At 41.6% G+C, this 21,712-nt stretch overlaps 4 protein-coding genes across 9 annotated transcripts in view; 2 read left to right on the top strand and 2 right to left on the bottom strand.

Moving 5' to 3' along the window:
- The window catches only part of esamb (endothelial cell adhesion molecule b), a 34,595-nt gene extending 29,134 nt beyond the window's left edge, over positions 1-5,461 (top strand). Inside the window, exons 6-8 of one of the 3 annotated variants that reach the window (XM_035622599.2) lie at positions 2,615-2,737; positions 2,846-2,975; positions 4,024-5,461. In XM_035622599.2, the coding sequence (XP_035478492.1) occupies positions 2,615-2,737; positions 2,846-2,975; positions 4,024-4,507 (737 nt within the window). In that variant the 3' untranslated portion in view covers positions 4,508-5,461. The remainder of the gene's footprint in view (positions 1-2,614; positions 2,738-2,845; positions 2,976-4,023) is intronic. The other 2 variants (XM_035622601.2, XM_035622600.2) reach the window with 2 other exon arrangements.
- Positions 5,462-6,278: 817 nt separating this feature from the next.
- On the bottom strand, positions 6,279-11,137 carry acad8 (acyl-CoA dehydrogenase family, member 8). The gene is made up of 11 exons (XM_035622602.2): positions 10,972-11,137; positions 10,126-10,226; positions 9,328-9,497; positions 8,980-9,089; positions 8,433-8,509; positions 8,166-8,303; positions 7,876-8,011; positions 7,084-7,181; positions 6,813-6,965; positions 6,595-6,697; positions 6,279-6,484 (listed from the first exon to the last, which is right to left on the bottom strand). The coding sequence occupies exons 1-11, from the start codon at positions 11,090-11,092 to the stop codon at positions 6,429-6,431; spliced, it is 1,263 nt and encodes a 420-aa protein (XP_035478495.1). The 5' UTR covers positions 11,093-11,137; the 3' UTR covers positions 6,279-6,428.
- Positions 11,138-12,426: 1,289 nt separating this feature from the next.
- Positions 12,427-15,197, top strand: thyn1 (thymocyte nuclear protein 1). Of its 4 annotated transcripts, none has more exons than XM_035622608.2 (8): positions 12,427-12,546; positions 13,410-13,468; positions 13,559-13,737; positions 13,851-13,919; positions 14,316-14,408; positions 14,503-14,598; positions 14,810-14,960; positions 15,042-15,197. In XM_035622608.2, the coding sequence occupies exons 2-8, from the start codon at positions 13,420-13,422 to the stop codon at positions 15,086-15,088; spliced, it is 684 nt and encodes a 227-aa protein (XP_035478501.1). In that variant the 5' UTR covers positions 12,427-12,546; positions 13,410-13,419; the 3' UTR covers positions 15,089-15,197. The 4 variants fall into 4 exon arrangements, with proteins under 4 accessions (XP_035478501.1, XP_035478498.1, XP_035478497.1 ...); XM_035622605.2 differs by lacking the exon at positions 12,427-12,546 and adding an exon at positions 12,664-12,813; XM_035622604.2 differs by lacking the exon at positions 12,427-12,546 and adding an exon at positions 12,664-12,948.
- Positions 15,198-15,899: 702 nt separating this feature from the next.
- On the bottom strand, positions 15,900-20,804 carry LOC118299137 (vacuolar protein sorting-associated protein 26B-like). The gene is made up of 6 exons (XM_035622603.2): positions 20,092-20,804; positions 19,272-19,428; positions 18,907-19,071; positions 18,248-18,423; positions 17,995-18,137; positions 15,900-17,027 (listed from the first exon to the last, which is right to left on the bottom strand). Exons 1-6 carry the CDS (start codon positions 20,312-20,314, stop codon positions 16,890-16,892), a joined length of 1,002 nt encoding a protein of 333 aa, XP_035478496.1. The 5' UTR covers positions 20,315-20,804; the 3' UTR covers positions 15,900-16,889.
- Positions 20,805-21,712: the final 908 nt, after the last annotated feature.

The raw sequence follows: 21,712 nt of genomic DNA, 5'->3' as shown, positions 1-21,712 counted from the left end.
CAATACTGTAATCTTAGCATACTGTAGGTGATGATCCCAATCAACCTTAAAGATTCACATTCTCTTTGCACAGTCATAGATTAAACCATCAAAGAAAAATAGAATGTTGAACTTTCGAGGAATAGGAAGTAGTATTTTATCTTAGTTGTAATGAGGTGCAATCATTTCCTGAATAAATCTAAAAGTAGGATTTTCAGACTTGCATATATTCATATTTTGTGATAAAGGGTTGAATTTGCCCTTTAAATCTTTCTCGTAAAGTGTGTCGTGTTAGGCTGTCATCCTGTTGCGTTCATTCATCTTTCCATTGTGTGCTATTTTTAGACTCATAAAAAGCCACTATGTTCTCCGTCTTCATGGCTCGTTTCTTCTTTTTGAACTAAAACACATCGTTCATATGTTTCCTATAAGGCTGTGACAATTACAAAGCAGCTGATCTGAAGGCCTCTTTTTTTGTGCGATCATCAGATTGGAATCAACAGCACATGAAGGCAATGAGTGAACACACACATATAAAAGTGAATGAATCGACAGATGTGTCCTGTACAGTCCTGTTTCAGGTGTACTTAAATTCCCAGTACAATGCAGATTTAAGTAGAGAAATAGTTTTTTAAATATTCATAATTCATTCATTTATTAAGTTGGTTCTTAGTAAATTACATTAATTAATGCGACTGTAGTTTTTTCCCCCGTTTGTTTTAAAGGGTGTGTTCTTGACACATGAATGTGTGCGACTGGTTACACTACTTTTGAAAACTGTCTCGTGAGGTAGCAAACTATCCCATGAGCGTCAAACAGAAAAATCTGTTATTCAGATGTCATGTGTCTGGGCTCTTAACTAATGCTACTCATTGACCTTGCAGTGATGGCAGCGTAATGTGAGTAATGGTCCCGTCTTGGTATTACATTACATTCATTTTTTATATGAGGCGGAACCGACTTGTAACACCGCGTCCCCTCGGACTCTGCAGCCGCTGGAATCTGATCTCTTTGAGGGCTTGAACTCGCTCCAGGCTCAGAGTCAGCTGATGTTCTGCTAATCTGCCAGTCGGGTTTGGCTCTTTACAGCTGGTTTCCAAGGCTGAAGATTAGATAATCAGCGAGGGGACAGGTGAATATCACGCTCGTCTGCAGCCGTGTTTCTTTTCATAGCTGACACATGAATTTAATAAAATATTCCAGCTACTGTACATAATGTTTTGCGATTTTGGGAACTTGCCAACGGTGCTGTGTCTTCTGTGCAGTAGTGGGGGCGGGGCAGTGTGCCTCAACGGTCATTGAACATGTCTTCTTATGCGTCCGCAGTGTGTCCTTATCCACAGGCCGCCGCTCATTCGCAAACAGTTTACCACAACATTACAAACTCTTACGGACGACAACACAACTCTTTTTCACCGCCAAATGGTCGACTCGAAAATTGCGGTCGTTATGTCAGATTACGGGACTTTTGTGCCTATTTAGAAACTGGGGCCCCCAGCCATTTACCTATCTTGCCTAATGGACTCTAGCATTGCTCAATGACGCAACCGTTTCATGGCAAGTGTATTGCATAGGAACCCTAAGAAAGCACCGTGTCCAGTGTGAAGTTGTTTGTTTCAACACTTCTTGAAAAAGGCAGCAATACAAGCAGGCATGTTTGGAAAAGGCACTGCTCTGGTTTTAATGAATAGCAGCTATTCTTACTGATTGTGTGATCACTTGTACTCACAGTGTCCGAAAAACGAACCGGTACGGTAACAGGCGCCAACGGCAGCCACTGACACTTTCCGACTTCACCCAGTAACAGTACAGATTGACTGTGGTTTTATTGTTGGCGGGTCTGTGTGCCACCACCTACATCAACAGTGCTGTTGGTGATTATTAGAGGTGCAGACAAAACATAGAGCGTGATTCCAAATGGACACGCGTCTCATTTCCTCACGTATCCACGAAAGCAGACACACATCAGATGACGAGGCGCTGCGATGTGACGTGTAAAGATTGGATTTGAGGGGATTTGTTGTCCCACATGAAGCTTTTTAAATTTTTCGACTGCCCGTGCTTGCAACAACACAGCGATTTAAAGCCAGATGTGCCAAGAACAGATTGCATTGCATGGAAATATCTGGCTGTGAAGCAGTGAGACAGACGCACACACACACACAGTTACTGCTGTCATGAAAATATGACGACAAAAAGTGCTGACCGACATAATTTTGTTGTATGACTGCAAAAACCTTCTGCAGAGCTGTGTGACGGCAGCAATGACAAACTCTATACAGTTAAAGATACTGTATATTTATATCACTGAAAAAGGCAGAAAGTGGCTAAACTGCAGCAGAAATGTGGAAGGAAAAGCTCAATATTGATCGTTTTACTTCACACTTTAGTGTCAGCTACATAATGTGTAAGATTTTTTTTTATTAAATAAAAATAAATTGAAAGTCCATTGCACTATTATCATGTGTACAGTGACTTTGTGTTAGTTAATGGCTCCCAAACGTGTAATATTGAGGTTTGATGTTTAATGTATCATTATAGTTCCCTTGGCTAGTTCTATTAAACCCACTTGCAACGGGATCACATGAATAAGATATGATAGTGGTGTGTGAGTAACCGTGTGGTTGTGTTGCAGATGAGCGACACGGCACCCTCCGGCTGAGCAACCTCACCAAAAACATGTCGGGGAAGTACGTCTGCCGGGCCAGCAACACCGCCGGCTCCGACAGCTGCTCCATTAACCTGGAAGTTATCACCTGTACGTGCACAGTAAAAAAAAAAAAGACTATTTTTACTGGACTGCGCTCATGTGTGTTCCTCTGTGTATGTGGCTCTTCGAATGATTGACTGTGAATCTGTTCCCCAGCTTCCAACGCAGGCATGATTGCGGCAGCCACACTGGGCTCAGTCGTGGGACTCATGGCCATGGTGCTGTTCCTCATATTCATACTGAGGAGGAATCGGGACACTGAGGAGGAGATGGCCAATGAGATCAAGTGAGAGTTTCACCACACGCAGGCCCAATCTCAATGTCCACACAGACTTTGAGGCGCGTTCCCGTTAAGTCCGTGAGGGATTAGGGCCGTCCCGCTGTCAAATCGTCAAGTGCACGAGCGCTCGCTCGCCGTCTTTTTGAGCCCTTTATTCCCACTTTCCGTAAGTCAGCAGCGATGCAGACCCAGTCTGAGGGAATTACCCACAGTTCATAGCGCTGAGACGTGAAACACCGGGTTACCAAGGGGACGTCATGAAACGTATTTCCATGCTGGAAAAAATAAATAATTAAATGTATTATTTGCAAATTACCTCCCGTCCACTGTGTAATGAAAAACCAGACACACTCACTGGTCACGTTATCAGACGCACCCGTCCAGTTCGATGCAGTTCACTCCAACAGCGCTCTAATAAATTCTACATTTATGAAGTTTATATGTCATATACCTTCAGAAATGAGAAAATTCAATTATAGGATTATGATTGACGCCGTAGTTTTCCAAGGGTTATTTCTGAACTACGACCTAAGTCCGGAAATATAAAACTGCTTTAAAACCTATGACAGTGTCAAAATAACTGAAATAAAAAATATTTATTTTTCGTAAAATGGACTGAATTTATAAACCACTTTTCTGGTCTCAAACCACTCAGAATTCTTTAACAACCACGAGTCACATTCACTTATTGTGAGTGCTGTATGAATGGATATAATATAGTGATTCTCTATCACGCATTCCATTCAAACATCTGACAGCACAGTCGGTGTCGTGGCCAAGGACACTCAAGGAGCTGGGGAGAGAACCACTGACCCTCTGATTGGTGGATGACCAGCTCTACCTCAGCCAACTCCGCCCCCTTTATGTCAGAACACTTGTATTTGATTGCATTAGATTCACATAGTGATTATGTGGCTTTGAAATCATAACCTGCATTCAGCTATTGACAGATTCAAGAGCAAAATGTGTAAAAAATGAATCAAATGTGTTTTTACTTTGTGGAAGAAAGAAAACATCTCACCAAGGTCTGCTTGTCTCTCACTCTCTGCCGCAGAGAGGACGCTCAGGCGCCAAAGCGAGTGTCATGGGCAAAGAGTAACACCGGCTCCGACATCGTGTCCAAGAACGGAACGCTGTCCTCCATAACCACCAGTCCTCGACCGCGAGACCCACATCAACCCAACTTCCACTACCCATACTCGCCCATCCCCACTTCAGACGCAGGCTCGGTGATCAACGCCTACCACTTGCGACCCGGAGAAGCCAACACCTTGCAGGGACTTCCTGGTTACAACATGGGAGGTACTCCTTCACGAAAACACAAGCGGCCTCAGAGCACCAACGGGGGCCCCGCGCAGGTCCCCAGGAGCCCTGTGGTCACCCTCCCCAACAGGACTGAGGGGGCTCAGCCTCAGGTGCCGCCGCCGCCGCCACCGCCGGTCACCTTGTCCCCACAAATGAGCTCCTCCACTCTGACGCGCATGGGGGCCGTCGCCGTCATGGTGCCGGCTCAAAGCCAAGCCGGCTCGCTGGTGTAGCCGGCAGGCGCCGCTCTGACGGGAAATAAAGGGACGGCGGTCACCGACGGGGGGGAACGTGCGCAATGGCACTTTCTCAATGACGACCTGAGCGGTTGTGAGAGAAGATGGTTTGTGCTTCACTTGCACATTTAAAGTGAGTGCAGCATTTATGATTTCAGTTTCTTTTCTCATGCTACATTCTGTCTCACTGAAGATGAATCGATTTTTTATTTACACCCTCAAAAAGAGGTGAGGTATTCCAGTAGCATTAAAATACCAGTTACTTAAGAGAAGTTTATGTATCAGTTGAAATCTGTCTGGATATTGTAAACCATAATGAACGGTTGAGTATTCCATGAGTTTTCTTGCAAAATATGTTTTGGGTACATTTGTTTTATGTATTAATAAACTAAATATAAACTTTATTTTTTTTTAATAACATTATCCAAGAACATCTATTTCACTGTACCTGGCTCGGTAAGGATCACGTTTAGTTCACTTCACTCAGGCTAACTGCACCGGTTCAGGGCAAAACCCCAGCAAAAATCACAATTCAGGTATTTTCAAATTAATCTTTTCGAGTCTCTCGCTTTCTTTGACCCACATTCACTTGAGTGAAATTTTTTTTAAACCCACTGTAACAATGTCGTTATGGTTTCATGATTTATACAACATTCTGTATGAGTTTATTGCCTATCGTGGTAGAGGGGATGTAACCGACCAAAATAGTGAATATGACATTGTTGAAGTTGATCCATTCTGTTTTGTTCAGCGGTGTTTGGTTTTAACTTGATATAATTACTGTAAACATACGAGAGCATTAGTTGACAGTTTCTGACTGCTCCTCCTACTGATGCCGGTCTGTTTTCTTGTAATTATACTGAACTCTGGATATAATGTGGCAGTGTTTTAATGGTGTTTTAATACAGTTCTGATGTTGGACTTTTTCAATAAAGTGCTCTGGCGTGTTTCATTTTAGCGTAACAGAATTATAATCACTTCAACACACCCAGCACATTATTCATATGAAATGACATACATTTTGTATACGTGTTACATTTTATTTTAATATACACAACTGTGGTACTAGTATCATGTAACATGTTTTTCTGCAGCTGTTGAACATAAGATCTTAAAAGCCACTTTTGGGACAGAGACATGTCACTGCATGTGACATAGTAGATGTGTGATATAAAATCACCATTTAATTGTATTAGCACTTTAAGTTGGTTTTAAATCATTTTCAAATGTTAAAGAAGAAGAAAAAGGATTCAAACAACCTTTTCACAAATCGAGTGAAACTGTTGTATAGAGCAGCTTTTTTATAAAATAAGACTAAACGTCTGTATCCACCCAAGCATCTTAAGAGGAAATAGATGTTTAGGATGAAAAATCTATGGAAAACATTCCCATTCTTACTACTGCTGGATGTGGTGCCAAAGTAAATGTTTGCAGTGGCCATGAATATTACGCCTGAGGCTCGGCTCAATGTTGTCAGATGTCGACAGACATCATCCAGTAGCTGTAACTTGCACTTTAATAAAAATGAGCTTTGTCTTCTTTGTCATACCTAATGTTTAGTATAGCTGTAATCATTACTTTAGTGTACGACATGAGGAGATTTACACTTGAAGGTGACGCTGAATGAAAAGTCAGTTGGATTCTTCTTTCTATGAACCACGACTCTGTCTGTGCAATTGATACTGAGATATTTCACTCTGGACCACAATTAGACAACAGACTTATTGGGGCCAGTGTATGTTCCAAATGAAACAAACAAACAAAAAAATATTATACTAGAAAACTTTTTTCACCCTTGGAAAAACTATAATGCAGGAGGCAATACAGAAAACAAGTCACACAGTAACAAATCAGAGATGAAGACCATAATACTATGGTCACCACTGAAGCCACTTGGAGATCAAGGGAAGGAGTTTCATCACGACTCCGTCAGAAGATTTCGAGAAATAATCATCCTCATCACCTCGTTTGTCCCTTGATGGGACATGAGGAAGAAAAAAAAGTTGAGTCACACACTGTAATGTTTAAAAAAAACATTTAGTCCAACAGATTTTTACATGTAAGGAAATTAAATTCTGACTCACCCTCAAGGATCTGATGTACCCTAATGTCACGGACAAACTGCTGCACCGCGTAGTCTTTGAGGTAACCGTAGCCCCCGTGCATCTGAAGCGCCTGGTTGCAGATCTGTCCAGGGAGCATGGAAACACAAACATCGGAAAAAGTGAATCAAGTACAAATAATCCTTACAAGTTTTCTACACGGTCAATTAATGCTGCTACCATCACTCAGTAATACTCACGTCAAAGCACTCGTCTGTGGCAAAGAGCTTGGCCATGGCGCAGAGGGAAACCGCGTCGGTCCGGTTCTCCTGCAGCGCTGTCGCAGCTTCACGCACCAGGAGACGAGACGCAACCAACTTGGTGGCCATTTCTGCCAGTTTGAACTGAAGAAACTACGCACACAGGCCCAGACAGAAGAACTGATGACTGACTGACTGACTGACTGACTGTCTTACAGGTTAGTTACTGGCAGCGCCAGCGGCTAAATGCTGTGAATTTCGGTTCTCTTACTTGGTTGTTGGAGAGCGTCTCTCCAAACTGTTTGCGCACCAACAGGTGATCCCTCGCCAGCTGTACACAGGCATGTGCCGCCCCAAGTGAACAGGAAGCTGCCGGCAGAGTATTCATATGAAAACATACTTAAAAAGTGAGAATATTTGTTTGTTTGTTTGTTTGTTAGCAGGATTAATTAAAATCTGGGGACCATCTACATGGAATTTGGATCAAAGATAGTTTTTGTGCATGGTAAGATTCTAGATCCAGGAATTCTTTTGAAGGTGAAACAGAATATGGGTGGGGGATTGCTCAGCCTTGGTGGAGGTCATTACAATCGCAATAATAATATTATTATTATTGCGATTGTAATGACAGAATTACAATGTGTCAGTTACACAGCAATACTATACATCTCAAAAGTTTTCTCATGCTATAAGCTAAGACACTGTGATTGTATTGAACTCAGGAAAGGTACGTTTGCACTTTGTGAATTAAATTTTTAATTTAGTAAGATAGGGATGATTTATTTCCTCTTTAAAAATGTATACAGTCATAGTCTTGCGTTAATGTCAGCTTCAAGAACCATTCTTCTTTCTTCACTAACTCGAGACTCTATTCTTTAGAATATGCCACATATCTTATGCACAAATGCGGCTCACTCACAGCTGCGTGGGGAGAAGGACCTCCTTACCTTCATCTACTTAAATGTCTATGACATCTATATTCATATGAAATGATTTCCATGAGCACATCAGCTATGGGGATAATTTGGGTGGTTGACTATATGTAAAGCAGTTTCCTCCTCACCAATATTAATCCTGCCTCCGTTGAGGCCTTTCATGGCGATGCTGAAACCTTGTCCTTCCTCACCGAGCAGGTTGGTCACCGGAACTGCACAGTCCTCAAATATCACCGCCCTGGTCGGCTGAGAGTTCCACCCCACCTGAGGAACAGAGTGGAGAACAGCTGAGTGACTGTGACTTGCTTCTGCCATCTAGTGGTTACCTGGGAGAATTACTAATAATTAGATCACAATGGTCTGGCGTACGTACAGCAGCTAAAAAGACACATTCTCTTAACATTCCGTTATCCGTTACCTTTTTTTCTTTTTTGCCAAAACTAAGGCCGGGGGTTCCCTTCTCCACCACCAGACAAGAGATGCCTTTAGGCCCTTTACCTCCTGTTCTGCACATCACAACATAAACGTCCGTGTCTCCTCCTCCGCTGATGAAGGCCTGGAGAGGCAACGAGAGACGAGACATGTTTCTGGATCAAGTTTTTTTTCCTTCTGAAGCAACAAATGTAAATTCAAAGAGGCATCAAGCCAGATGTGAGCGTCAACATGCTTGAAGGCATGTAAGTACCTTAGAGCCATTCAAGATGTAGTGGTCACCTTTCTGCTGTGCAGAGGTCAGAAGTGAAGCAGCATCACTGCCGCTGCCTGAAGTCAAAGATCATTGGTTTACTGACGTTTACATTAAGATGACCACCTCGGACACACGAGCACACAGAGCTCCCACATCTGCTCAAACATCCCATTCAAGGACGAATTTTAAAGGATTTTCCAGGCCACAATTCTATAAAATTTATAGTTAGAGACACAGATCAAAGGTAATTTCTGTTTCAACAATAAGAATATTTATAATGACAACTAATATGATTTACATAAGTTCAGTTACGTTAAAAAAAAAATATATATAAAGACCTTCCTTTATACTTTTGTATCACGTCTTTGTGCATTTTCAAAGATTACGCCTGCTTTTTTGCAACTGCTTTTGATCTTCTTTTTTTATCTCTCTAATTCATTTATTAATTTCATGGATTTCAAAGCAACCATGGGAACCCTGGGTACACATTACAAAATCAGATTTTTGGTTAGTGTAGTTTTCCTTGACGTCTGCATCGACTGACCTGGTTCAGTGAGACAATAGGAAGCAAACTTTTCCATGGAGCAGAGATCAGGACAGAACTTCTCCCTCTGCTCGTTGTTGCCAAAAGTGTCAATCATCCAGGCGCACATGCTGCAGAGAAAAGGAGCATTCCGCAATCAGTGAGGCCAAGAAAATATATGTCGTAAATATCACTCTAGTGCCTATTATAGTGGTCAAAATTAATTTGAATATTTTAACAACTTGATTAGAACGTCATCTAACTTAGCTCAGAAAGCCGTCCTCCAGACTTTCGAACAATCAAACCGTTCTCCTTCTCATCACATTCTAATGGCAGGTACGTCATTATCGCTGTGTGAGGGGTCCGTACTTGTGGATGCTGATGTAGGCCGTGGTGCTGACACATCCTGTGGATAAAGCCTCAAAGATGACTGACGTGTCCAGCCGAGAAAGACCTGATCCGCCGACATCTGGCTGAACATAGATCCCACCAAACCCCAGCTGGGCTGCTTTACGCATCGTCTCTACTGGAAATATCTCCTGGACAGGAAAAGGAATAATACAATAATTAATATTATAGCCCAACCAATACTGGGATTATGTGGTTGATATTAATCTGATTTGATATTTGGCAACAACACAGAATGAAAATCAACAGTATTCACATAAAAACATTTCTGTACAAGTCCTTGTCGCCCCTTCCCACACACAATGATTCTGATATATCTGCAATAAGCTAAAAAATGATTGATACATATCAGCCTGGCCGTGTTGTCAGAGTAGCTCCAACAAGTATAACAATAAATGGCGATACTATGATGATGATACTACTAAGAACAATTGGCATGATCTCAGCCTTAATACTGCTAAAAGATATTGGCAGCACACAAAGGCAGGATGTCAGTACAGCAGTGCCTCCTACCAAACCAATGAACTGAAAATTGAAAGATAATAACAGTCTTTTTAGGATTAGGGATTTTCATCATTTCCATGGGGACAATCGCTCTTCTATAAGCTGCAGAGCTACGGGGAGAAGCAATCAGTTATAAAGGATGCTTGCATTTATAGGACAATGATATAACCAATGAACGGTTTCTCTAGCCAAGAGATTAATTTAAAAAAAACATATTCTTTGTAACAAGATAAATGAGAAATTGCCGCAAAATACCTTTTGGTCCCACTCTGCCATGTGCGGAGCCATTTCATTGGCTGCAAAGTCAAAGGCCACTTTCTGGAACTCCTTCTGTTCATCTGTGAGTCCGTGAGCGGCTGTCAACAGAGAGCGGAGAACACAACGTGCATACAGGGTCAGTAATGTGCTGGTGCTCTGACATATGTCTCTGAACTCTTTATGTATGGTGCATACATAAAGATACAGTAAATGTAACTGCAAATAGTCTCGCGGTTGCAGATGCAGGCTAATGTGACATGTATCTGGTGCTGGAGGACACACTCTTCCTCTACTACTAATACTATTTCTACAGCTACAGGCAGTATAAATGCTGCGATACTTGCATGGGGCAAATAATCTCTCTCTAACATTGTTTGAGCATCTCTCCATCTCTTCTCCTGGACCATCAGCCCTGTCCTGAGTGAGGGGAGCGTTTTCTTGTCTCGATCAAGGGTCTTTGGATGGAGGAGTAGACGGTGAGGCTGCTTAAACTGCTAGGAAGAATATGTGAAATTATGAAATTCAGGCTTTGGTCACAGCATCACCAGGCTCACCATGTAACCAGTGAGGAGAGGGGCGGGGTTAAGGACTGGAGGAGCAGGAAAACCAAAGCTGACCAATGGCATTAGGGCAGATCTGAGCTTTAAAAGAACCGGAACATGAATGTGTTCAATAATTCTCAGTTAATTAACGCTCGGAACGCTTGGTTTAGGTGACGCGGAGCTGGACAAGTTAGGTCACGTTCGTTATGTTCACCCGGTGCTGGTTCAGATTTCATTTCACAGAGAACACGCGGAGCTGTCACGTGAACCGTCAAAACAGTTGATATTTCCCGGGACTTACGGTCGACACACGAGGCTATCCCTCGCCTCTGTGAACTCCTGGTCGGCAGCAGTCTGTGGATCCTGCAGATGCTGCTGCTCAGTCTGAAGACTCTGGTCAGAGGTCCCAGCGCCGCCGCCATGTTTGTCCCTCACAGCGTTATGTCACCCAGCCGCCGCTGCCGCTACTGCTCATGGGAAATGGTGTTTTATCAACTGGGAGATTTAATATATGTAAATAAAGATCGATGCGGCTGTTATTTCCTTTTGAGGAATGTTTGAATTTCACTTTTCCAAACACAAATATCCACAAATATTTCAGGGGTGAAATTGTTGTAAAAAAAAAATATAGATTAAGATTACAAGTTACAAGTTAATTATTGTAATATTGTTTCAACATATTACATTAGATCGAATTAAATCAGGCACCCCTTTTTTTTACCCTTGGTGAATCAGTGTTGATTCAGTATCTGTCATGATTGAAAATCTGATGAAATTCCAAAGCTATCTGGCCTGAATCAAAGACATGATCAATTGGGTTTCATGGCTGAGTGATGTGTGTATATTATCATCATAGACACACAGATTGGAATCTGAGCAGTACCTGTTCGGATTGCAGGCCTCCCCTGGCCCTTATCTTTAGGGGCCTGGCATCATGCTTGAAAACTCACAAAATTTGACACACATATTAGAAGGCCTGAAACTACAAATCTGAGGGATTTGATTGGCCCACGTGGCAACCCACCGTGATGTCACCCATTGATTTGAGTTTAGCATTTTAGCAAGCGCCATCTTGTTTTGTTTTTTAAACAGACATAACTGTACTGTATTTGGAGGTGCAGGGGGTCGGCCTGTACACCTACACCGGCAACCATGCACCCATTGGACGGTACTAGCTGTCAATCACGGTGTATCCACACCCTAATGCCTGCAGTGCTTTATCGTCTATTTTACTCCCAAATGGGACACCATTTATAAAATTAACATTGTCATTCTGTATTGCAGAATACCTAAATCTAGTGATTGAGACCTTTGACACCTCAGGAATATGTTTTAAATCAACTGAAGGATAGTGCATACACTTCTATAGAAATGGACTTCACCCCCTCTGCTGGTCATTTAAGAGAATACAGGTTTCAAGCACCTGCGCATTGGCTTCATTTTCCATATCATACAGTCTATAGTTTGGCCTGGGTGTAGCTTCCTCGTGAGTGCTCTCTGAATATTTCAAGGAAGTTACTCAAACAGTATTTATGAAACTTGTTTTCCAGATGTAGTCGTTAATGGCAGTCTTTTGTGATTCAACTAATCAGGCTAATGCTAAAATAATCATGTTTATTCTCCACACACGTACGCAGTTTGAGGCCATCCAGCCCCGCCCACCTCCTCACGTCACTTGCAAGCTCCGCCTTAACCCGCAGTGTACTGTTCAGGACTGTGGGAATTTAGAGAATACTTGTTGTCAAAGTCCTGTCTCACTTGCTGCATTGTGACATCGGCGAACCAGCAGACCCCTCAATTTGGAGTGCGCCCGTATTCTAGCCTGTGTGGTAGATGCACTGAAACCGAAACGCCCGAGAGCGAGCTGACATGCAGGGTAAGTTATTTCCGGTTTTCAAAGTAAAATGTTAAATATACAGAGCGCATACTGTTATGCAAACTTTTATTGTGAAATACCCGCCGTTACCGTAATGCTTCGTGTATACACGAAACTTAAATTCGAAGTGGAGGCTGATTTTGGCTGCAGTCGCAGTCTGTGATGTTCTTCTTAGCGTAGTCAGATACTTATTAACGTGTATAAAACTCCGCTGCAGCTATCACCCCCCGAAAACCAGGTTGACGACCCCCAACCATCAAACCAACGGTAGCATAACCGACAGGAGTTGTTGTTGTTGCTAGATTAAGTACGACCTTAAAAAATGTTGCCGTCACATGTTTGTGAATTGTTCGGCGGGTTTTGATCGTTGACCACTTCACCTGAGACCCTGCGTAGACACAGGTAGGTGTTGTGTAGCGTGCAGTGTTGCCGAAGTGTGGAAGGATCGTGTACTTTACGGTCTGTGTTGCTCAGGTGTGTGTAGAGCACTTGAGGCTCCGGCTGTAATCTCTCTTATCTCTGCCATGTCTGATGATGCCTTCAGGAGCTGGACGCTAGTGAGCAAACCAGTGAAGGAGTAACATGGTTTTCATTCAGTTATCAATAAGCTCTTAAATCTTACTCTCGTTGATTAAGTTGAGAAATTGTTATTGGATAAAATGACCAGCAGTAATATCTGTCTTTGACTTGTGTAGCAAAATAAATACCTGAAGAAATAGAGGAACTTAAGTATTGCCTCAAAGAGAGACTATTAATCGTGGGGAAGAACATATTCGATGGTGGACAATTATATACATATCATCATATCACCCAAGCCCAGTATGGATGGTGCATCATATGTGAAACACTATCTTTTCTTATAGTCTTTGAAAGATGCCACCCAAGAAAAGGGCCAGAGTGGCTAAAAGATCTGCAAAGACAGGTGAGCAAATGAAATCATCAGAGTTAAAACTTCCTGTCTGATGAGTTTGTTCTCTAATGACTGAAGATCATCATTGGCTCAACGACACAGACAAAGGTGCCGCCGAAGGGGAAACGAGCTCCTCTGGTGGTAGGAGGAGGAAGGCTGCAGCTGCTGCTGAGACTGGAGGGAAAGAGGAGAGTTCAGAGTCACCTGCTTCTCCACAGCACTGTCGCTGGCTGATGAAGTCTGAGCCCGAGAGTCGCTTCGAGAATGGGCTCGACCTGAAGGTACGGAGCAGTGACGGCCCCATCAGCTCCGCCTGTAGTTGTTGTTGTTGTTGTTGTTGTTGTTGTCGTTGTGGGCCGCTCCTCTCCTCTGATGCTTCTGGTTCATTCGACAGTTTGGGATCGAGGATCTGAAGGCTGCTCCTGATCAGACCAGCTGCTGGGATGGCGTCCGCAATTATCAGGTAGAGCAACGAAAACTGAATCTGTACATGAGACAAGGGGTCAGCACAAAACCACAGAAAAGGCTTTTTGTCTGTAACCCAACAGATTTATGGGTTGGCTAATGATATGTGCTGATATGAGTCAGTATCAGCGTCAGGATTTATGTTCGCTGATATGAAAACATTTATTTTCCAGCATAAACAATACAGAAATGATGTGTACTTATGTTTGGCAATTATTAAAAACTACACATATATTTGCAACAGAATTTTTTCTCTCCCTAATAATCTGTATCAGTATCGGCTCTCAAAAATCCATCTCTTTCTCACCTGCCTTGGTCATATTCTTTTTCTCAAGAACAGAATGAATTCAATTTTCTCAAAGTTTGTCTCTCAAAAATTATCCGTCATCTGCAGGCACGCAATTTTATGAGGCAGATGAAAGAAGGGCAAGTGGCTTTCTTTTACCACAGCAACTGCAAGGAACCAGGGATCGCAGGAATCATGGAGGTAAGTCACTCTCTCTCTCTCCCACTGAGCATATTTGAATAATGTAAACAAAGCTACAGCCAGGAAATGATATTCAGCCATGTGTCCCTTTTAGATTGTGAAGGAAGCGTATGTGGACCACACTCAGTTCGACAAGAAAGATGTCCATTATGATGCAACCAGCAAACCTGACAACCCAAAGTGGAGCATGGTAAAACAATAGAAACATTAGCTATTGCAACCACAGAAGTATGTTGCGTTCTGTCATTGCACCACTAATTGCTTTTCCTTTGCCATGATTGTAGATCACTTTGCCTCAACCCTGGTGTTTTTAATGTGCTTTACAAATATATCTAACTTGACTTTGTTCCTCAAGTACCGATAACAAGCCTGGAGGTTGAACTTGTCTTCTCCTCTCTCAGGTAGATGTCCAGTATCAAAGAATGACGAAGCGTTATCTTCCCCTGTCTGAGCTCAAAAACTACCACCTGCAGCATCGCGCCAAGGGAGGGCCTCTGAAGGACATGGCCCTTTTTACAAGGGCCAGGCTCTCTGTCCAGCCCCTCACCACTGGTACGTAGAGAAACACGCCGTGCAGTTGTACTTTAATGTTTAATCTTATTACAAAGTCAAGTCTTGTTTTTCTTTCTGCAGAGGAGTTTGACTTTGTCCTGAGTTTGGAGGACAAAGAGCCACTGTGAAACTGGAACCTGTTATAGCATCTGCCCAGAGTTTATGCAGAGTCGTCAGTGTAAAATACTATAAAGTTTTGTTTCTTGTTCATAAATATTATTAAATGTCTTTTTGTCAGATGACGCCTCCCATGCCGTTCTTACCTTCGTCTGGATGACACAGAACCAGATTGAGTGTTGTTTAATGTTAGATCACTAAAAACATTACATTTAGCATTAATAAGCCATTTATGAACACTGAAGAAATGCTTTATGATACTATATGATGTAGCTGGAAGCAGATGCAAGGGATTATCATTGTACGTGTCATCATTAGTTCACACAAATATATTTTTTAAAAAAGTGCATCATCTTATTATTTTCTTGATTAACTGTTTGGTCAATTAAAGTGTCAGAAATTATATTTACTTTTAGCCATCATAAACTCAGAGACCAAGATGTCTGTTTTTAAACAATCCAAAGCCAATTGATTTTCAACTTGGAATCATAGAGAATTATAAAAAAAATCATCAGTCAGATCAGTATTTTTGCTTTTGAAAATAAACCCCACTGAAACAACTGTTGATGAAAATAAGCAAGTTTGAAAATTCTGTAAATGGTTCATAATTCAGGGCCTCACCACAAAATGGAAGATATACTGTCATACAGTGTTGCATGGCTCAAAATAACAACACAACCCTGTGTACTGTAGAAAATGTTAGCACGATGTCATCCTGAAATTCATCTCCTTTTTCATGGGATGTTTATTTTGTCCACCCTGTCCGTTCAGGTTAACAATATAAACACCAATTTCTTCAACAAAATCAGCACAAAGTCTGAGTTTCTTTTCCCATTTGGCATCAATTTATTTGACTTTTGGGGACAAGGAGTAAGTCATTAGCATTTGCAAAAGATATAGTTCTACAGTAACTTTTCTCTGGTTAAAAGACTAAAATTATGTTAGAGGCAGGAGGATTTCATTTGCTTGATACACTTAGGCACAAATTCCAAGTCTAATAAAAAGGGTTAAAGAGGACTTCATATTATCAAACACTTGGACACTCTTTCCTAACACCGCTGGAATGCTGAGGTAAAGCATATGAGCATGAACGGTCATTTTGTGGCACTGTGTACTGTATAATCAGTGTACACACGCTGGAACAGGGAAACAGGGTTTATCTGGTCTTATTCACAGGTTTTTAACTCAATGTGTGGCATAATACTTTGAACAAATAAAAAGGTCAAAAAAGAAAAAGATTCCACTTCCCACTTCCACTTACAACTTTTTTATGCAAGCACACGACACGGACCCAAAAAGAAAAAAATGTGTTCAGCAAGATATAGCGGTGCAAAGTTATCTCAGATGTCTGCACCATCTAACAATGTTAGCTATGCATTCACTAAACGTGGAATGTCGGAGATGTATTTCGATGGAAATTCATGACAATTCAGTTGCGTTAATAAAGAGATGAAATGTATCCCCCCCCCAAAAAACGTGAGAATGTTACAAACAAAAGGCTTACAAATCCACGAAAATTTCACATGAAACATTTCACACAGTGGACATTGTGACAGGTGATTAGTTTGATTCCTATGAAGAAAAAAATGAATGATGAAGGTCAAGACCAGCAGCCCGACACCCCCTTGAATGCCTCTTGCGTTTCAATGGTTTCATCGGTCACATACTGTATGTCGGTCTCCCTTCTTCCTCCTTTTTTACCAGCTAATAAAACAGCCGCTTGACGAGATGTTGTTCAGTCGACGGTTACCTTCGCTACTCCAACGCAGACGCCGATGAGTCTTGTGCGAGGGGAGAGGAAGTCAGCGACTCTTACCCGCTCTCCTCCTTTGCAGCTTGTTCCAGCGCGCTCTCTGACGCGGCCGAGCCCTCGAACCTCTGAGAGGCGATGGCGGCCTGGTGAGACATGCTCTTCCTCACCACGTCACCTTTCCTCCACAGTGTGATTTCCTGTCGAAGGACAAGAGGATGTGATAACCAAGGTCTTCCGACTTTGTGCTTTATGTCTACGTGCACTGGTGATATTAATGTTACTGAACATCGACTTATCCGTGAAAAATATAGAGCATATTAGTAACCTTTGTTTGCTCGTCAATGACTACCTTAAAAAAAAACCTCTATGTTACTTATGTTTTTGGTAGTTTTTTTATTAAAGGTTTTGTATTTGTTTTTTAAAAAAGTTAGAACGTTTTTAAGTTACTTTTGAGTTGAGATCCTGGTAGAATCTACGGTACGTATTAGAGCTGGAACAAATTGTCAATTATCTGAATAATCAATCGACGACTAATCTAATAATCATTTTGAGTACTTTTTTGAGAAAATAGTGCAACATTTTGTGGTGTATTATTCTTTTATGATGGTAAAATCAGTGCGTTTTGGTTTTGCACTGTTGATCGCACATAATCCTTTCGAAGACGTCACACTGGGATTTGGGAAGTTGGGAAGAATACTGGATTTTTCTGACATTTTGTTGACCAAACAAGAAACAGGTTATTTGGGGAATTATATAAAATACTGTGAAATCAGTTGCTACTCTGCTATTGGTCAATTACTATAGAAATATAAAAAACATTCTGTTTGGTGTCAGCTGTTTTCAGCCCTTTATCTGTTCACACATCATCTCAATCTCACATCACACAGACTTTGGACTGGCAGAGTAAAGACTGTTTAATGTCCAGTTTTTTATTGGATGTTTGTATCTTGGGTCTGTGCCCTGGATAAACTCAACCTTTGGGTATTAGACATGGACACGCAATAAGTTTTCTCCAGCAGAAATGTAACAATTTACAGTCAGTAAAATCATGGATGTTTCTAAACGCACATTAGTGCCACATTAGGGGAAAATTCGGTTAATTAAAATACCTGTAAACATCACTGAGCATAACATAGGCCGGTTTCCCTTTCATCATTATCTGACCTGCTGTTTGAAGTAGCGTCTCTCCTCCTCATCGATCAGCACCAGGTTCAGGTAGTAGCGCACAGAGAACTTCTTGTTGATGTCTCGCATGGTGGGAGTCAGATCATAGCCAGCCAGAAATAATCGGATGGGAATGGATTCCCCTGAAATATGAAATGCATGGTAACAGGTCGGATGATATCGATCTTTAGTGAAGAAGAAGAAGAAGAGGTTTTATGCTGATAATAACTTAAACTAAATAAGTGTGGTTTACCCCTGACCGGAGCGCCGTCCATGATCTCGTACTTGGCAATAGTGTCGTTTTCATGGTAAACACTCGGGCCGGTGCCGGTTGTCTCACGTTTGATTATGTCAATCTCCATGTGCTTGATCTTAATCCTCACCAGCAGGAAATAGATTTTTCCCACAATTACATCTTTCAGATGGTACCTGTCAAAAATCAGAATGGTATTGAATTGTGTGAGTGTTGGGACGCTTTACACCACAGCTGGTAGATTAATACATTTTGGAGGGTTTTTTGTTTTTAAATCTACAGCTTTTGTGAAAATCATTTATTCAATGTCAACAAAATCAGTGTTTAAAGCTTGAATATTTCCTGGTTTTCTTTGTCTTCTACGGCAGTAGACTGAATATCTTTGGTCAGAAATAACAAGACGCTTTAAGACGAAACCTTGGGCTTGAAACCTTTTTGCTGAGGTTTTATTGACCATTAAGTAATTAACTGAATAATTATTAAATAATAACAAAAAATAACTGTCAGTTAGGGCCCCAAACTCCATGGCTGATTCTGTCTGAATCTTATGAATTGAAACAATTTGATCGAAAAGAAAAATAGCCAACAACAACTTAGACGGTCAATTTGATAGAGTGAAAAAAAATAAAAGCCAATCTACAGATGTTCACAACTCTTACTTGGATTTGTTATACTCAAACTCGATGTGGAGACAATCTTCAATTCCAACCTCCATTTTGATGGAGGAGTTGAGTTCGGGGTAAGTGCTCAGTGTGTGGACCACGATGTCCATCTCCTTGCTGATGTCATTTAGTCTTCGGACCACTGTGGCACGAAGAAAATATCTGCAAATTGGTCAAACAGAGACCGTGAACATTACTGCTCCTGCATTATCACATCTGAACCATAAAATTACAATGTGTACTCCCAGTTAAATATACCTGCAACAAGTGCTATGCTCAGTTTTAATGACGCCATGTGACAGGTAGGTTAAAGAGTGACACAATTTCACTGCCTGTGAAGTGGAGTGAATGATCGAACGTACCGTAGCTTGACATTCTGGCCTGTGTAGGACTCGTAGGGCTTCTCAACGTGAGTGAACTCAAAGTCGAAGGTCTGCGACTGAGTTATTTCACCAGGTCTCGCAAGATCTTTCACCAGGGAAACAAACTCATGATGGTTTCCTCTGTCGTAATACAGCTCTAGAAAAGAAGGACGTCACCGAAACAAGAAACAAGCAAAATAAGAGAAATCCATCATAAAGATTTTACATATTTAACCTTGTACTGAGACAATTTTAAGAATCAGTCGGATTTATTTATTGTCTTTTACCTTTGCTTTTTATTTTCTGTTACAATTATGGGTAAATGCATTATTTTTATTTGTAACACTAAGTCTCTGTCTTCAAAATTTCATACTGTTAAATGGTGACTTCTTGATTCTAAATATTATGTGCTAGCGTTGCCAAATACAGTTGTTAACACATTACTAATATGAAGATTGAGGAAGAAGAAAGAAGCTGACACAACAGAACTTTGGCATATTTCCTTAATAAAATGACTCCAAGAGGTAAAACGATTGAATGGACAGTTAAAATAGCTGCTGATTGTTGTTCTGATGATAATGGTTGCAGCTGTAATATCACTTGTCTTTTGTAAACATCCATTTTTGTCTGAATATGTTGCATATATATGCTTCATGCAGAGCACCTTGAGTCATATAGTTTATTATAATTGTCAACACTTCAATAACACACAGAATACTTCTTCCACCACTGTCACCTGTTGTACTTTGAAGGAAACCACCAGGGTCTCTAGGCCGTGAGGTGTGTAAATGTCAACATGTGGGGATTATTATGTTCATACCTATTTGGCCAACGAACTCGACTTTGACGCCCTGGTGCTCCAGCCTCTTGCCGGGGTTCTTCAGCGTCACGTTCACCTTCCCACCGACGGTCTCGCCGTCGTAGAACAGAAAGTACTTGTCCTTCTTCCCGTCCTCGGTCTTGTGCTCGGCCTTCTTCCTCGTCTCGGCGTCGGTCAGCACCACGTCGATCTCTGCACTTTGTCCGAAACTGAAGAAACTCATTGTACCGTCACGCGTGTCTCCCTCCCTCTGCGGCGCGTTAGCGAATGACAACAACAACAACGACGACGACGACAACAACAACAACAACAACACACACACACTGCTCAGTGTTTCCAAGTGGGCAGCAGAGGAGGCCTGTGGTTCTTCTTCCTCTCGGGGCTCACACACTCGCAGCTGGGACAAGTCGGAGGTTGTTGCACAGCAGAGCTCCACATCAGCTACATGGCCGCACTCATCTCCGCCGACGAGGCTAACGCGCAGAACGACGGCAGAGGGAAAACGCACAGCAACGCGTCCATTAGCAAAAACAATGAGTCCTGTAGTTTGTCTGCTCCGTCCCGAGAGTCAGGACACGAGTCTCACACGGACACAACCGTCGCAGCGAGAACAGACATTACATGTTTGTTTTTCTCTTGACAGAAAAAACGGCGAGTGTTGTCAAACGACCAGGATGTGCGCCACCTGCTTCCGCGCTACCACTTCCGGGTGGAGTTTTTCAACATAAAACGAAGGAGACTGGCGTCCCGGACCGGAAGTGTGGACCTTTTTTTTCTTTTCTTTTTGTTTTACAATATTCAATTGAAATCTACGGAGACATGACATTCCAAAAAAATGTGTGGGGCACATGAGCCAGTACCCCATTTAGAGAGCAAGCTAAAGCTGCAGTCACGGACAGAGATCATTTGGTTGAATTGTATTTTGGCTGGGAATGAGTCACAAAGACATTCTAAAAAGCCTGGTATTGCAAGGAATCGTTATTACCGAGAGGCATTTTAACAGGATGTTGAGATCATAAGATGGGATGACATGATATTTAAACAAACCCACAAATTAAAATATTGTGGCCACAATTTATTATTTTATTCCCCACGTCATGTCTGGGGCTTCGTAGTATTGTTCATTGCTTTCTTCTTTTTACTGGTTAACACCGGCGTCCTTATAATCCATGGTTTTATTTCTACAAAAGGACCGAAATTATTAATTATCGTCAAACATATAGGATACAAATGATGAAACGTAAAAGGTGCTCACCATTATACAGGACAATTCCACTCTATTCTTTATTGTCAGTATTAGTATTACAATGGCTAACTATCAACAGATGTTGCTATTGTTGCTGCTGTTATTATTAATAAGTGTCACTATTATAAGAGTCATTATAACAACCAGTCAGCAGAACTTTAATACAACAGTTGCATGACATTTCCTGGTCTTGGTCTCTTCTTTCTCCCACTCTCTTCCCCACACGCCTTTCTCTCTCTCCTTTCTCCCCTCTCTGGTATCTCACAATTGCACTTAAAAACAAATACTTGAGTAAATGTACTCACCAGTATTAGATACCTTTTATTTTAGTTGAGTATTTCCATGTTATTTAATTTTTTAAGTATTTTTACTTGG

The sequence above is a fragment of the Scophthalmus maximus genome, chromosome 11 (genome assembly GCF_022379125.1).
Source record: "Scophthalmus maximus strain ysfricsl-2021 chromosome 11, ASM2237912v1, whole genome shotgun sequence".
NCBI lineage: Eukaryota > Metazoa > Chordata > Actinopteri > Pleuronectiformes > Scophthalmidae > Scophthalmus > Scophthalmus maximus.
The sequence above is the reverse complement of the archived record's forward strand: the minus strand, read 5'-3'. Positions and strand labels throughout refer to the sequence as shown.